Here is a 17368-nt window from a genome sequence, read left to right as displayed (position 1 = left end):
AAGGTGGTGCAGGCCACACCCCAGGGAAACTCCCTTTACATTGGATCAGGGATGTGACCTAATCCTCTTTAACATAAAATTACAATCACAAAATGGAGGCCAACTACACAATTCTGGGAATCATGGCCCAGCCAAATTGATACACACATTTTTTGGGGGACATAATTCAAACCATGACAAGGACTAAGGTGTACCTGACCCAAGCCATAGTGTTTTCTTTTTTTTTATTGTACTTTAGATGAACGTTTACAAGACAAATAATTTCTCATTAAACAGTCAGTGCACATATTGTTTTATGACACTGGTTAGCAACCCCATGACATGTCCACACTCTCACATCTTGACCTTGGAGGACGTTTTTTTCAGTGAAAATATACGTGCCAAAGTTACACCATTTCAAAAGTTTCTACATGTACAATTCAGTGACATCGATTACATTCTTCCAGTTGTGCTGCTATTCTCACTACCCTTTTCCAAATTATTCCATCACCATTATCTTCAACTCACTGTCCCCTAGGCTTCCCATCAAACCATTTGAATTGCCGTTGTCAATTTGATCTCACATAGATAATTCTTTTTTTTTTTTTTTTGTACCTTAGATGAAGGTTTGCAGAACAAACAATTTCTCATTAAACCGTTAGTACACATATTGTCCTATGACAATGGTCAGCAACCCCACGACATGTCAACACTGTCCCTTCTCAACCTTGGGTTCCCGATCACCACCTTTCTTGTCCCGTCCTGCCTTCTAGTCCTTGTCCCTGGACTACTGTGTCTCATTAGTCCTGTTTTGTTTTATGAGTCTGTCCAATCCCCGGCTGAACGGTGAACCTTGGGAGTGACTTCACCACTGAGCTAAAAGGGTGTCCGGGGGCCATACTCTCGGAGTTTCTCCAGTCTGTCAGGCCAGTAAATCTGGTCTTTTTTGTGAGTTAGAATTTTGTTCTGCATCCTTTACCATCTCTGTCCAGGACCCTCCCGCTATCGTGATCCTGGTCAGAGCAGTCAGTGGTGGTAGCCAGGCACCATGTAGCTGTACTGAACTCAGTCTGGTGGAGTCCGTGGTAGCTGTGGTCCATAAGTCCTTTGGACTAATCTTTTCCTTGTATCTTGTTCTCTTCATTCTCCCTTGCTCCTGAAGGGTTGAATCCAGTGGAGTATCTTAGATGGCTGCTTACAGGCTTTTAAGACCTCAGACACTACTCACCAAGGTAGAATATAGAACATTGTCTTTATGAACGGTGTTATGCCAATTGAGCTAGATGTTCCCCGAGACCATGGTCCCCAAAGTCCTCCATCCAGCGATTCAGTCCCTCAGGGAGTTTGGAAGTGTCTATGGAGCTTCCATGACTTCTCCTTGTACAAGTTGTGGTGGCTTCCCCAGTATTGTGTACTATCCCAAGCCATGGTGTTTTTAGTCGCTTCATATGCATTGGAAAGCTGGGCTATGAATAAGGAAGACGGAAGAAGAATGGATGCCATTGAATTATGGTGTTGATAAAGAATATTGAATATACCAGGGACTGCCAGAAGAACAAACAAATCTGTCTTGGGTGAAGTACTACCAGAATGCTCATTAGAAGCGAGGATGGTGAGACTTTGTCTCATATACTTTGGACATGTTATCAGGAGGGATCAGTCCCTGGAGAAGGGCATCATACTTGGTAGAGTAGAGGGTCACTGAAAAAGAGGAAGACCCTCAACAAGGTAGATTGACACAGTGGCTGCAACAGTGCGCTTAAGCATAGCAACGATTGTGAGGATGGTGCAGGATCAGGCTGTGTTTCATTCTGTTGTACGTAGGGTCCCTATGAGTTGGAACTGACTTAAGGTACCTAACAACAACAACAACAATCCCATGACCTCAATGGGATAGGCTTATGTTTTTATTTTTCAAAAAAATAGTCAATATTGCAAATATATTATGGTCCTATGGTCCATCCATCCAACAAATACTATCTGAGATCTGCTACATGCCAGGCACTAGAATTGGACGTATATTAAGTAAGTTCCAGGTGTATCATCTTAGAGTTTACATTCACCATGGGGAACATATTGTTTATTAAAGGTTATGAAAGAACATCATATTCCTCCACATTGTAAGATATCAAAGTTTCCTGGTTGAAAAGTATTTAGAATATATTCTTACCTGTCCCACAGCAGTACTTTATAGAAATAATTTTGGAAAACACTTAGGGACTCAGGTTCTTTTATAAATAGGTTGTAAGATATCAAAGTTTCCTGGTTGAAAAGTATTTAGAATATATTCTTACCTGTCCCACAGCAGTACTTTATAGAAATAATTTTGGAAAATACTTAGGGACTCAGGTTCTTTTATAAATAGGTTAACAGTAGAACATGTGGTTTGTTTTGCTTTTTTTGTTTTGTTTTGTTTTGTTTGAGGAGAGAAGAATGATTTTCATAAGAGGCCTAGCATATCTCCTCTCTTCATGAGAGATAGACCTCTTTTTCATTTCTCAATTCAGGGGCTTGATTGTCTTTTGATAAATATAATGCCTTAAAGTATTAGGCATTATAAGTGTTAAAACTAGTTTGAGTTTTAATCCAACAAGCTTGTGATTTTAGGTTTGTGGCTTTATTGAGCCAATTTGGCAAAACAAACTTTTGGTCTTACTTCAGTCCTCTCATTCCTTCAACTCTTTCCTGTTTTAAAGGCATACTGCTGCTGTTCCTGATGATTACTGTAGTATAATAACTAACATTTTATAGCACTTTCACCATTACAAAAAGCTTTCAAATACATTATGATGTTTAAAATTCGCTTCAATTTTGCAGGTTATTTTCATTAAACTCTATTTTACAGAAGAGAAATTGTACTCTGGAAGGTCGTGTGCCTTGTCCAAGATCACAAAGAAACAGCAGAGGTAGAACACCAGTCTTCTGATTTCAAGAACACCATGCCCCAGAGTGCTTGACTTGACTTATTCCCTATATTTTAAACCTAAACACCTCAACTATTATTTAATTTCGCATCCACACTTTTGCTCATAGTTCTTTTCCTATCCATTCCTTTAATAAAGTTTTTGGCCATGTCTTAATTAACTTTAACTACCATATTTTTATGCAAATAATGCGTGCCTCTGTGTTTGTTTGCCAGCCGTGCCCTCCTCTTATGAAGTATTTTTGTAAGTGCGCTATGCCAATTTTTTTATAGCGACATGTAAAAAAAAATTGGCATAGTGACACTTATGAAAATTGCTCGTGGGGAAGGGGCACGGTTGGCTAACAAACCTAGGAGGCACATGTTATTTGCATAAAAATACGATTAATAAAAACTTTGCTACCCAAAGAAGATATACAAGTGGTCGATAAGCACATGAAAAGATGCTCAACATCATTAGTTATTAGGGAAATGTAAATCAAAACCACAGTGAGATGCCACTTCACACTTACTAAAAAAAACTCCATTGCAATCAAGTTGATTCTGACTGATAGCGACACTATAGGACAGAGTAGAACTGCCCGATCACGCTCATTAGGAAGGCTATTATTAAAAAAAAAAAAAAAAAGTGGGGGGGAAATAACAAGTATTAGCAAGGATAAGGAGAAACTGGAACCTCCATGCATTGCTTGTGGGAATGTAAAATGGTACAGCCACAGTGAAAAATAGTCTGGAAATTCCTCAAAAAGTTAAACATAGGACCACCATATGACCCACTATTTCCACTCCTAGGTATACAGGCAGTCCTTGGGTTACAAACATCTGACTTACTTACAACCCGTACTTACAAATCAATCTCTGTAAAGCCTATTATATTAAAAATTCAAGGTACATACGATGGTTCATAATAACAAACGTGCACTACTTTGTGATGCACATCAAAACATTATTATTATTATTATTACTGTATTATGTTAAAGAGGTTTTAGTGTATTTGAAAGTGTTTCTTTAATGTTTTTTATGCATGAAGGGTACACTATATACTAGGACAAACACTTGACTAACAAATGTTAGATATGAACCATACCTAACTGTTCTGACTTTATGTCCTATACCCAAAATAATTAAAAACAGGGACTCAAATACATGCTTGTACACCAATGTTCATTGCAGCATTATTCACAGTAGCCAAAAAGTTGAAACAACCCAAATGCCCATCAACAGATGAATAGATAAACGTATAGTCTATACATACAATGGAATAGTATTTAGCCATAAAGAGAAATGAAGTTCTGATACCTGCTGTTACATGGATGAACCTTGAAAACATTATGCTGAGTGAAATAAGCCAGACACAAAAGGGCAAATGTATGATCCCACTTACGTGAAATATCTGGAACAGGCAAATGCATAGAGACCAAAGTTTGTTAGTGATTACCAAGTAGGAAGAGGGGAGAATGAGAGGTTATTGCTTAAGTGGTACTGAATTTCTGTTTAGGGTATGAAAAAGTTTTGGGAATAACAGTGATATTTGTACAACATTGTGAATGTGATTAGTGTCACTGACTTATACACTTAAAAATGTTTAAAATGGAAAATTTTCTTATGTATATTTTACCACAAAAGTATTTTTTAAAAATCCTTGCCACTATGTAAATGTTCTATCTGAATTTCCTTTTTTTTTAATTGTACTTTAGGTGAAGGTTTACAGAACAAATAGCTTCTCATTAAACAGTGCACATATTGTTTTATGACAATGGTTAACAACCCCACGACATGCCAGCACTCTCCCTTCTCAGCCTTGGGTTCCCTCTTACCAGCTTTCCTGTCCCCTCCTGCCTTCTAGTCCTTGTCCCTGGACTGCTGTGCCTCATCAGTCTTGTTTTGTTTTATGGGGCTGTCTCATCTTTGGCTGAAAGGTAAACCTCGGGAGTGACTTGATTACTGAGCTAAAAGCGTGTCCGGGGGCCATGCTCTCGGGGTTTCTCCAGTCTCTGTCAGACCAGTAAGTCTCATCTTTTTTTGTGAGTTAGAATTTTGTTCTACATTTTTTTCTAGCTCTGTCCAGGACCCTCTGTTGTGATCCTGGTCAGAGCAGTCAATGGTGGTAGCCGGGCACCATCTGGTTGTACTGGACTCAGTCTGGTGGAGGCCGTGGTAGTTGTGGTCCATTAGTCCTTTGGACTGATCGTTCCCCTGTATCTTATTTTCTTCATTCTCCCTTGTTCCCAACAAGGTGAGACCAGTGGAGTATCTTAGATGGCTGCTCACAGGCTTTTAAGACCCTAGACGCTGCTCACCAAGGTAGAATTCTACCTGAGTTTCACATTTTAAAAATATTGCCCCATTCAACTAAACTGTGCCAATTAATATGGCAGTATTTTCTTTCTCCTTTCTTCCTGTGACCCTTTTGTTTATCCTTACAATGTCTATTGTTCCAGCAACTTGCAGACTTTCATATTTTCCATCAGGATTTCTATTGGAGACTCAAAAATGGGCCCATTAGATGATACGAATAATCACATTACCCACTGCCCTTAAGTGGATTCCAACTCATAGCGACCTTATAGGACAGAGTAGAACTGCCCCATAGAGTTTCCACCGAGCGACTGGTGGATTCGAGCTGCTGACCGTTTGGTTGGTAGCTGATCTCTTAACCTCTACACCACCAGTACTCCAATCACCATTGCTATACCTTAAAATCAAAGATAAATATTCCCTTTTTAAGTAACGACAGGAAAGACAAATAAATACATGTTTTTTATCATGTTTGGCACCTTAAAGCCTTCAAAATGGTACTTTTTTTAAAAATAAATGCTCTTTCAACTGTTTTAAAAATATTGTTTGTTGCTTTTTAATTTCCTGGTTTAGGTCATTTATGATCACTGCCGTTAGAACAGTTTCTTAGCACTGAAAGCAACACTTGGTGGAAACCTGTTGCTTTTCACACTTTCCGCATGTTAGGTGCTCAGTGTTGGTTATATTAATTGATTTTGAGACTGTTAGCAATCCATGGTGTTTTTTTAGAAAATCTATTCCGGTCTACTGCGTGGCGAGTATTTGCTTTGAATTTCACTCTTGTCATGTCTCACATGAACGTGCTAATGACTTTTTCTGATAATTTGTTTATGTACTAGGAGCATTTTTTTTATCCCAAGGAAGATAGATCAGTGTGTTTTCTCAGAGGTATGTCTTGCCAAACCTAGTATGCTTTGGAGGAATATGGTCAGCTGTCCTATTTTCTGATGGAAACCTTTTTTTTTGTTTTCTTTTAAGGTACTACAGTCGCACTCATTATTCTTGCTTTGGGATTTCTGCTATCAGCCCAGGTTTCCCCACTCATCACTTTTAAACCAGTTTCTCCTTCAGGTCAAAACACTACTTGCGTGAGATACAGGTAAGATTTCATTATGTTCCTCTTTCTTAACTCTGATAACTTTTTTGTTTGCTTTTAACTTTTCTAAAATTTGAGAGATGTGTTGGAGTATAGTAGGTACCCAGTTTATGGGGTAAGGGAAGAAAATGGGGAAGGTGGTAGGAAGGTACCGCCTGGAAGAGGAACAGCACGTGCAGACATGATAATTAAAGTGTTTAAGGAAAAGTAAGCTTTAGGCACAATGTTGGTGATGTTTCTCTGGAAATTAAAATTAGGCATTTATACAGAATCTAAGTAGGAATACTGTAAAACTATTTTTAAATCACATGTGATTTGTTGACATCTGTATTCCAGGTGAAATAAATAACGTTAATCAGTGACTAAATGTTTCCAAGATGCATATGCCTGATACAGTTGATTATCATCTGGAGTTTCTAACCATCTTCCCTGAGTTCAGCAGGCATCCTCTCATTCATTTAAGAAGAAAAGAAAGTTTTCTCTCACTACTAGGGCTCTTCCAGAGGATTTAGAAAGTATGAAGAGGTACTAGAAGACAGAAGTGTGTTCTGATGGCCAGCTACAGGCTTAAGAGCACATTAAGTCTAATGGTATACACACTATGTGATAGATAGATGGAGAAATGGATGGACTGATAGATGGACTGAAGAATACATAGCTGAATTAATGAATGATTGAACAGGTTTGTTAATATATTGGGCAGTAGAGTTTTGAAGTTTTTGACATCATTTTGGTTGAAAAGACTAACAACTCCTCTAAAACAGATGGATAGAATAAAGGCTAGCTTTAATTTTTTTTTAAAAAGTGATAATCCTCAGCCTCTGCTAGGCTGATACAAGTCTCAAATCACTGAGTAAATTATTTAATAAGTCCGGATACTTCTATGTGAAATTGAAGCATTACATCGATACACTAATGCTGGATGCTAGAGCATCTTTTTGAACATGAATTAATGGTGGCTTCTCATTACAACGATGAGGAAAATATATATTATTACACCTTCACAGTCACAAATTGTGATATATACTTGCCTTTGGAAAAAGGACAATTACAGCTCCTCTTTTGTCTTAATAGGAGCTCTGCTGGCACAGTGGTTAAAGCACTCAGCTGCTAACTGAAAGGTTGGCAGTTCAAACCCACCAGTCGCTCCCAGAAGAAAGATGTGGTAGCCTGTTTCCATAAAGATTACAACCTTGGTAGCCCTATGGGGCAGCTGTACTCTGTCTTGTAGGGTTGCTATGAGTCACAATTGACTCTACAGCAATGGGTTTGGTTTGGTTTGGTTTGGTTTGTCTTAGTAATACGTTCATCTGTTTATTTATTGGTTTACCAATTTTTTGTCTTTATCTTGTTCCAAAGAAGACTTAAAGATGTTTTTAAAAAAAGAGAGCCTTAGTCTAGATTATTTCTGGGTGTGGTGATCTTTACTTTCTTTGCACATCCAGTTTCAGCCTCTAGAAAGATGATAGAGCTATTGCCAGAGTTCCACATGTGCTACTTTGTTTTTATTCATGAATATTTTATTTATGTGTTTTAAACACAGTTACCTCCAACTAATTAAAAGAATTACTCTTGTTTCAGTAACATAGAATACTCTCCAGACCTGATATCTGATTTAGATGTATTATTCAGAGTAAGAGGTGTTATGGCTTGAATTGTGTCCCCCAGAAATATGTGTTTTAGATCATAACCTCTGTGCCTGTGGTTATAATCCCATTTGGGAATTGACTGTCTTTATTATGTTAATGAGGAAGGATTACTATAGGGGGTATCTTGAGTCATCTCTTTTGAGATATAAAAGAGGTAAAACGCAAGCTAGCAGGCATAGATGGAGGAAAATAGAGGCCAAGCCATGTGAAGATGGCCTAGCAGCAGAAGCTGAGAAAAGACAAGCATCTCCTCTGGAGCCAACAGAGAGAGAAAGCCTTCCCCTAGAGCCAGCATCCTGAATTCAGACTTCTAGCCTCCTAAACTGTGACAAAATAAATTTCTGTCTGTTAAAGCCACCCACTTGTGGTATTTCTGTTATAGCAGCACTAGATAACTAAGACAGATAGATATGCTGTCAGGTCAACTAAAGGCAGAATGTCATCCTGAGAGTACTAAAAAAAATTTTAGGAACTTCTGATACAGGAAAGGAATGACTTCTGATAAAGGAAAGGAAAGTTTTTAATATAGTGAAATTGTTTTGCTGACATCAGCTTTTCAAGTTTGCCCCAGTTTAGCTTATTGCAAAGCAGTTTATGATCATCCGTCTACTAATTTTCCTGATTCTTCTCAATTTAATGGAGAGAGGGACACGGTAGAGCCTAGTTTTATTCTTATGGCAAAAATGGGCAGCCATTATTGAAAACAGAACCAAATTTTAGGTGTCCCTTGGGAGTCAATAGGTATGAAAAACAGTAATTTATTGTGTGTATACTTTCGGAGTAACATATTAGGCTGTCTGGGAATTTGACTGTATGTATTTATAGTCCAAGTGATTTTATAAAATATGCCTGCAGTCTCCTCACTGATTTTTTTGTTGTTATAACCATTTATATCTATTTCTCCTCTCTTTAAGGGAGACACAAAAAAGTCATGTTTGTAATACTTTAGGATGAGTAATATTCATTCTGTAAATGTGGATAATGTGCTGTCCCCATGGAACAATCCATACAGGAAAACCTGATTCAAAATGAGGAGGTGTTTTCATATATATCTTAAAAACATCATAAACAGTGGGTGGGAGTGTAAATTACTCTCCCTTTTTTAAAGTAATATGGTTCTACCTAATAAAACATTAAATGCCTATCTTCATTGACTCCATAGTCCAACTTCTAGAAATGCAGGCTACAATGATGAGTAGGCAGTCCATTCTGGCTGGAATAGAATGGAAAAATTAAGAAGTATAGACTGGAAAAATTAAGAGTTAGTAGTTGAAAACAAAATTCATTCTTCTTTTCTTTAATTCAATAAATTTTGATTGCATAGTAGGCATTATTGTAGGTTGGGGCCAAAATATCATAGAATGGAGCCCACTAAAATCTTTGGACTCGAGATTAACTGTCTTAAATAATTTCCAATTAGAAATTTCCCTTTTCAGCAGATTTTAATTTTTTAATTGATATTTCATTCCAATTTTAGTTGATATTTCATTCATTCATGGTTAGATTCTGTGCAACAAATATATTAAAGGAGATCTTTCAGGTGTGTGTTTTAGCAGATAAAACTATACAAAGATAAAGATGGGTTCAAGTTACTATAGAAAATATGGAGCCACCTATACAAAAGCTGTCACAGGGTACCAGCTGAGGGAAGGAGAAATAATTCTAGTGTGAATATCATGTGAATCATGTATTTTTATGAGAGTAGCACACATACTTCTAATGTGGCCTTCAGTTTCAGGCTCTCGGATTACTAATATTCTATCCCTTTCATAGCCAATTAAATGTATTCTCTTATGAGAGTTATCCAAACTTTGAGGAGTCAAACCTTTTCTGGTAACACTTCCCTCAAAACTCTGACATTTTGTTACTTATAACTATGCTCTCAGAATCTGTAAATCACAATCATAAAGCCTACAGTTTTAGGATTTTAATACCCCTGCCCTAGAATTTTCATCTCATTTCTTCATTTATTCATCCATTTAAAAATATATATGGAGTACCTACTCATAAAATTATAGTAAGGATGAATTAATATATGAAAACCATCTAGAACAGTGCTGAGCACATAACAAGCACTCAATAAATATGCATGTATTGTTATAATAATAAAGCTTACATTGGAGTGAGGTGATGGAGAAGACTATTCTGAGGAAGAGATGCTTCTGAGCTCTGAAATGGGAAGAGGAGCATTCTATGCAGAGTAAACAGCAGGTGCAAAGACTGTACAAGGAATCAAAAGAAGGCTTATGAGGTTACGGAAGAGTGAGATGAGGCTAGTCTGGAGCCAGATCATGTAGAACCTCAGAGACTATATAAAGGATTTTGGTCTTTAGTCCAAAAACAGTGAACACATTGAGGGGTTTTAAGAAGGGAAGTGACATGATCAGAGTTTCAATTCTAATCTATCTATCTGGGTGTGACATTGCACAGAGGGCACATGTTGATGTAGGGAAACTGATTGCTAGACTTGTCCATGAAAGAGATGATAGTTGCCTGGACAATGCTAGTGATGTTGGAGGTAAAGAAGTAGACAGATTCTAGATATATTTGGGACAGAAAAAGCAAGAGTAAATAAAAATAAGTAGATTAGCTATGGACATGAGAGGATGGAGTGTTTGAATGATTCCAAATTTCTCTAGGAGCAACTGGTATAGAATAGATGATGGAATCATTGAAACGAGATGAGGTAATTGGATGAGGAAAGCTCGTGGGTCCTGTTTTGGATATGTTGAATCTTAGGTGTCCATGAGACATCTTAAGTAAGGGTACTGAGTCGGTATCTGGGGATAGTGGCCAGTAGTTGAGAGTTATGAAGTGGATAATTATCATCTGTACATAATAAATTAAATCCGTGGATATGAGTGACATCTGGTTCATAACAGAGATCTTTACTAAGACTCTAGATATCTTTGTAATTCCACCAATAGTTCACTAATAAAATGGACAACACTTCCTATTCCTCATGCTTTTTGCCCAGCCTGGAATCACAGATGATTCATGCTGCAAGGGGCCTTTAATGTAATGTAATTCAAATCTCTTATTTCACACTTGAGGAAACTGAAACCCAAAGAAGTCACATTTCTTTCCCCGGGCACACTGACTAACTGCTGTTCTTTAGAATTCTCTTATCTCGTCTCCATAAGGAAGGAGTCCTGCTGGTGCAGTGGTTAAGTGCTTGCCTGCTAACCAAAAAGTCAGCGGTTTGAACCCACTGACTGCTGCTTGGGAGAAAGATGTGGCAGTCTGCTTCCATAAATATTCACAGCCGAGGAAACCCTATAGAGCAGTTCTACCATGTCCTATCGGGTCACTGTGAGTAGGAATCAACTTGATGGCAATGGTTAGTCTCCATAAGGACCAGCCTTCTTAGTTCACACAGTTCTTCAGGACTTTTAGTTAATATGAAATCACTGAGCTTTCCCTTCTATTCCATTCAGATGCCATTTTTCCTGTCTTGGACTAGGGAAACAGCTTGTGAGTTAAAATGACTTGGACAGTTAGGTAATCTTACTAATTTAATGATGCCCTTTTCCCCTTTATTTCTAAATCCCAAGAGGTTACCTCCTAAATGCAGTTCTTACTATATTCTAGTCCCTTTTTGAGTGGGAATTGACAGAAGGGACTGAGCCTCTAACTCACTGTACATTTTTCTTTTAAAATTTCTCAACTGAGAGTCTTACTAGAATCATCTGAGGAGGTATTTAAAGTTACCTCTCCCTCCTTCACACAGATTGCCTCACCAGAACGGTGAAGTGTAGTTTAGAAACACCCCCCAGGTTATTCCGGTACATCTTCCATTAAGAACCATTACCATAACTTTTCCTAATTTTTTTTCAACTCCAGCCTCTTTTCCTTCTTCTTTTTTTTTCTTCTTAAACAATGTTAAACTAAGAGCCTCAAATGTAATCAAATGTAGTTCGTTTTCTATAAAGTGATATTTTCACGTTTTCCTCTCCAGATGAAGTTGCAAAACCTCCAAATTGACAAGCAGTTATTGCTTTATCCATAGCCCTCCTTAAGGTGGTGACACTAGTTTTGAGAAACAGTATGCTCCCAGCTAATTAGTCTCTTCAAAATTAATTTACAGTAAATATAATTTGCATTCACCACACTGTCTTTTCTTTGCTTTTTGCCAACCTTGTATGATTTAACAGACATCAGTGACAGGCAGTATAAGACTGTTGGATGCAATCATGAAATTATTATGCAACCTTGAAAATGTACAAAAAAAAATCTTATTAGCCCCTATTTTTTTCCCCCCAGTATTTGGCATCTTAGTGGCAATTTGACTATTTCCAATAATTCTCAGAACATTGACAATGAATATAGTATTATACTATGAATTCAAATTCTCCATGTTAGTTGAATTGTAACCTATTTTGATTTTTTTGTCCCTGATGGTACAGCATAAATATGCCTTGAGGTTCATCGTAATGAAACTACAGGAGACGAAAATATGTTATATTTGTTAACTAATATCCACACACCCACTTGAGATGAATATTCAAAAACCTGTTGCCATGAAGTTGATTCCAACTCATACCGACCCTATAGGGTGGATCCTATAGGACAAAGGAGAACTGCCCCAGAGTTTCCAAGGAGCAGCTGGTGATTTGAACTGCTGACCTTTTGATCAGCAGCCAATCTGTTAACCACTTCACCATCAGGGCCCCATTCAGTGAACAAGTACCCTTTATTCTCTAAAGCAACAATAAAACATCGAACAAACCAGTAATTTCTGGACAGATTTTTCACTGGAATTTTGTAAGCATTTCATATCTATTTGTTGGGCTGTGGAAAGTGCATGTGGATTTTAATCTGATTTTTTCAGGAACCACTGATTATAGTCACAATTTGTGTGGTGATATTTGGAAGGCTTGAGGCCCATGAAGGGAAATTTGACCAAAGGTCTCCCAAAACAATACCAGAGACTGGTTCACTTTTTATTTCACCCCATGGACTCGGTTATCTCCTGTGAAAACAGTGATCTGTATGATTACATGTCTGATCAAAACACTATTCTTTACCAAGCCAGCTTTTTTGTTCAAACTTTCTAACAAATAGCATTAGATAGTTAGTAACCATCTTATGTGTCTTATCTTACCCAAAGTCACACAAACGGTTGCTGCAGTGCTTTCTAAACATGCTTCCCCCTGTAACTGAAGATGGATTCTATAACATTTACTAACATTGTATTAGTTTGTGATGGCAGGGGATAAAAAGGTAAATAAGACATTATCCCCATCTTCATGGAGGTTTCGATTTGTAGATGAGAAAGATGCTGGTACATAATTGCTTATAATTTGTATTTCAACACAAAGGGAAATAATACCATTCCTTTTGGTTCTTGACACAGTGAAACAGATGATTTTGTCATTTTTAAACTGTATAGGAGTAGTCTAATTTGCAGCGGTCGGTGAATCAAAGCTCAGCCTATCTTAAATATTCTGTATTATTAGGTAACTGATGATACAATTTATCCTTCATTCTCCTGCATTCCACTTGATACAACTTAAAAGAGTAATTGTTGTTTTGCTCCATGTGCATCTATACTCCATAGTTACCAGTCTTTGAGGAAGCCTGTTTACTCCTTGGTATATAACATTGATGATTATGTCACTGTTGTGGTATTTTCATCCTAGAACAATGCTTTTTGGAATTGTCTTAGTCATCTAGTGCTGCTATAACAGAAATACCACAAATGGATGGCTTTAACAAAGAGAAATTTATTCTCTCACAGTCTAGTAGGCTACAAGTCCAAATTCAGGGTGCTAGCACCAGGGGAAGGCTTTCTCTGTCTGTCAGCTCTGGAAGAAAGTTCTTGTCATCAGTCTTCCCCTGGACTAGGAGCTTCTCTGCACAGGGATCTCTGGTCTAAAGGATGCACTCTGCTCTCAGTGGGTGCTTCTTTCTTGGTGGTATGAGTTCCCCAATTCTCTGCTTGCTTTTCTTTCCTTTTATCTCTTGTAAGATAAAAGGTGATGCAGGCCACACCCTAGGGAAACTCCCTTTACATTGGATCAGGGATATGACCTTAGTAAGGGTGTTATACAATCCCATCCTAATCCTCTTTAACATAAAATTATAATCACAAAATGGAGGACTACCACACAACACTGGGAATCATGGCCCAGCCAAACTGATACACACATTTTTGGGGGGCCATAATTCAATCTATGACAGGAATGGTGGTGTACATTACAGTCCACTTGAAAGTGGATTAATAAAATCTCTAACCTCCATACTCTAAAATATACACTGCTTACTTTTACAACGATTATTGTTGTAAAGTCATTTCCAGTGGCCCGGTTGAGATTCAGAATTCAATTTTTTAAACCTCTTATTCTCCTTTCTTTTGTTTGCTTTCCCTTAAGTCTGATATGATATTTTTTTGGTCATAAATCCATGCTGATTAGTCTTATCAATTCAGGAATAAAATTATAGTTTTTTGTAGAGAGAACTTAGTCGTATTTTCTAATTCATCCATTTGGAAACAAATGGAATCTTTATTTTAATTGATTACTGTTTACATAAACATTTAATTCTACTGTCATATGTACCAGTAATAAGAAGTGTGAATTTTATCCTAAAAAACTCTATCCTAAAAATTATGTGACACTATTAAGAAGAATGGAGCTCTGGTGGCCCAGTAGTCAAGAGCTGGACTGCTAATCAAAAGGTCAGATGTTCGAATCCACCAGCCTCTCCTTGGAAACCCTATGGGACAAAGGGTTAGGATTGTTAAGGAGAATAGCATTATCAGATCTGTATTTTCCAAAGAACTCCTTTGCAACAGAGTCAGATGGATGGAAGCATCGCAGAATCTAAATTAAGACGTAAAGTGAAGGGATAGGATGTTGTCAGGTCTTAGTTACTGAAATGACGTGTAACATTATTTGTTAATTTTGATTAGCTATCCTATATTTATGACTTGTCTAGCCAAAAAGGAAATTTGTAACTTGAAAGCAAGAATTATGTCTCCTCTTCCTTCTTTATTTTTTTTCCTACTCTGCTTTCTATCATCCTAGCAACTAACATCATGTCTTATGTAAATGCATATTTACTGATTTAATCAAGTATTGACACGTAATAGCTGTATGTGCGCATGACTCTGATGTTGATTTATATGTTTTCCTCACTTTTTAACTTCCATAATTACATAAAATAGTTTGGAAATTCAGTCGGGAATTTTTCTGTCAATCTCATGCATACATCTTCTAATTGAGGTTTTTCAAACAAGTCCCTTGCAGTACCCTGTAGGTTTTCTTTGAGCCTAGATATACACTGATAGTGTTTTATTTCCATCTGATTGGATTCTTGCACTTGGCTTTGAACACCTGTCCATTTTGTTCTAAAGGAAATTCAACTTGAATTTTCAAATAAAATGTGGAAAGACACAAGATTCCAAAGATTTTCAACTGCAAGATTAAAGTAAAATAACATACACATTAATAACAAAAACAGAAGATAAAGTAATACCCTTCTGAGAGGATATTAAAGAGAAAAATTTGAACAGAACCTTGAAATCTAATCAGGAAGAAAGTGAGGGAATAGCCATATACTTCTGAAAATAACTTTGGATCTACAAGATCTTTGAAGATTAAAGTATTAAAAAGACAAAAGCAACAAATTGAACAAATACCAGAAAAAGCCAAGAAATTTACACATAAATGAAACTCAAATAAAAATGAATCTGTGTAACTTCAAGAGAGACAAACTTGGTAATTATCCTGTCAGAGAGAAATTGGAGAAAAAGAAATTGTAGCACTAAAAAAAATGAAGCTTAACCACTCAGTTACCCTATAAGGAAGAGTCACAAAGGAACAGTTTACCATCTCAGAGTGGTATTGAGGTAAGATAAATGCAGTCATGAGCACCTCAAGAAACAGACCACAAAGCAAAATAACCTTGACAAGCTAGACCAGTCATTGTCCTTTATCATTACTGGGCTTGAGTTTCACAAATAAGAGGCAAGTGCCCAGCCCTGGAGGCTCAGCCATTCCTGGATGGGTGAGATTAATGGGGTAAGGCATCAACTCTTTAAGACTTTAGGTCACTTGTAGTGGTCTCTAAGTAACTGGGAGGAACCAGAATCAAAACCAAACCCGTTGCTGTCTAGTCGATTCCAACTCATAGCAACCTTAAAGGATAGAGTAGAACTGCCCCATAGGGTTTCCAAGGAGTAGCTGTTGGATTCAAACTGCCAACCTTTTGGTTAGCAGCTAAGCTCTTAACCACTGTGCCACCAGAGTTTCACCAGAGTGCTTACTAAATCCCGCCTTCCCTACTGAACATGGACTGAGTCACTAGGGAGAATCAGCATCACAGGTTTGCAATCATATGTGCACACAGACACTACTAGGAACTCTTTTCCATTTTTCATTCTTTCATTTCATACACATTGCTGCATATTAACCATGTACCAGGTATTGTGCCAGCTGCTAAGGAAACAAGGCATGAAATACAGCCTCTCATCAGGAGTAGACAATATATTAGAAAGAATTTTTTGTTTACATTATGAACCCATACTTAAGCCTAGTGTCTTTAGAGAGACTTGGGGACTTGAGTAGAAACTGATATTGCAGAATATGTTTTGAAATGGGCAAAAATATTTTTTAAGCATTTGGAAAAAATACTTTTGTATCAGTTAGAAATTGTATTTGCATGTGTGTAACAGGAGAATCCAAAATAGCAGTGGCTTAAGCAAGAAAAGTTTATTTCTCTCTCATGTAAAATAAATTCAGAGGTAGGGAGTTCAAGACCAATATGCTAGACCTAGCGTCATTGGGGATTTAAGGTCCTTTCTTTTTTGCTGTATCCATACAAGTGACTTTCTCAAGTCACTTGAGAAGGAGATCTACCTATCCTGTGTGTGATACAGACCAGAAGAAGGAGAAAAGGTAGAAGGAGCAGCCCTGAATCAGCTTCCTTTAGTCTTCCTGAGATGCCTCAAAGTACTTCTCAGTGGCCAAAATTTGTCCCATAGCCATGTTGAGTTGTAACAGAGATTGGAAGATGTGTTCTTTATTCAGCAGTTGCGGGGTTGGACCACAATGTGCCCAGTTAAAAATCAGATTCTCTTATAAAAGAGTAAGGAAAGAATGGATATAGGAGTAGACCACTGATAGCCTTTGCCACAACAATAGAGTTAGGCAAGCTGTTAACTTTATGGGACATTTTTGAGTGATTCTGCTAGACAGAAGGAAGGATGAGTCAATTCACCAAATAGAGCTTTCATGGTATAGTTTTCTTTATAATGTTTGAAAGTCTAAGGTCATCTTTGCAGGTGGAAGAAAGGTGGCCCCCTTAAGTATTTTACCTTTAGCTTTGCAGGAGAGAAAGTATCATTAAAATCTTTCCTTTGTCCTATATCCTTGACCTTTAAAGCCAGTGAAATAGTTGCCCTCCATCATACTTGATCAA

General features: G+C 37.4%; 1 protein-coding gene across 1 annotated transcript in view; it reads left to right on the top strand.

The window, feature by feature from the left end:
* Nucleotides 1–17368, top strand: part of SLC2A13 (solute carrier family 2 member 13) — a 443955-nt gene that overhangs the window by 346082 nt on the left and 80505 nt on the right. Inside the window, exon 6 of the mRNA XM_004390128.2 lies at nucleotides 6179–6299. Within this exon, the coding sequence (XP_004390185.1) occupies nucleotides 6179–6299 (121 nt within the window). The remainder of the gene's footprint in view (nucleotides 1–6178; nucleotides 6300–17368) is intronic.

This window comes from Trichechus manatus, unplaced genomic scaffold (assembly GCF_000243295.1).
Source record: "Trichechus manatus latirostris isolate Lorelei unplaced genomic scaffold, TriManLat1.0 scaffold00285, whole genome shotgun sequence".
In the NCBI taxonomy this organism is placed as follows: Eukaryota; Metazoa; Chordata; class Mammalia; order Sirenia; family Trichechidae; genus Trichechus; species Trichechus manatus.
This window is presented reverse-complemented; position numbering and strand designations above follow the sequence as displayed.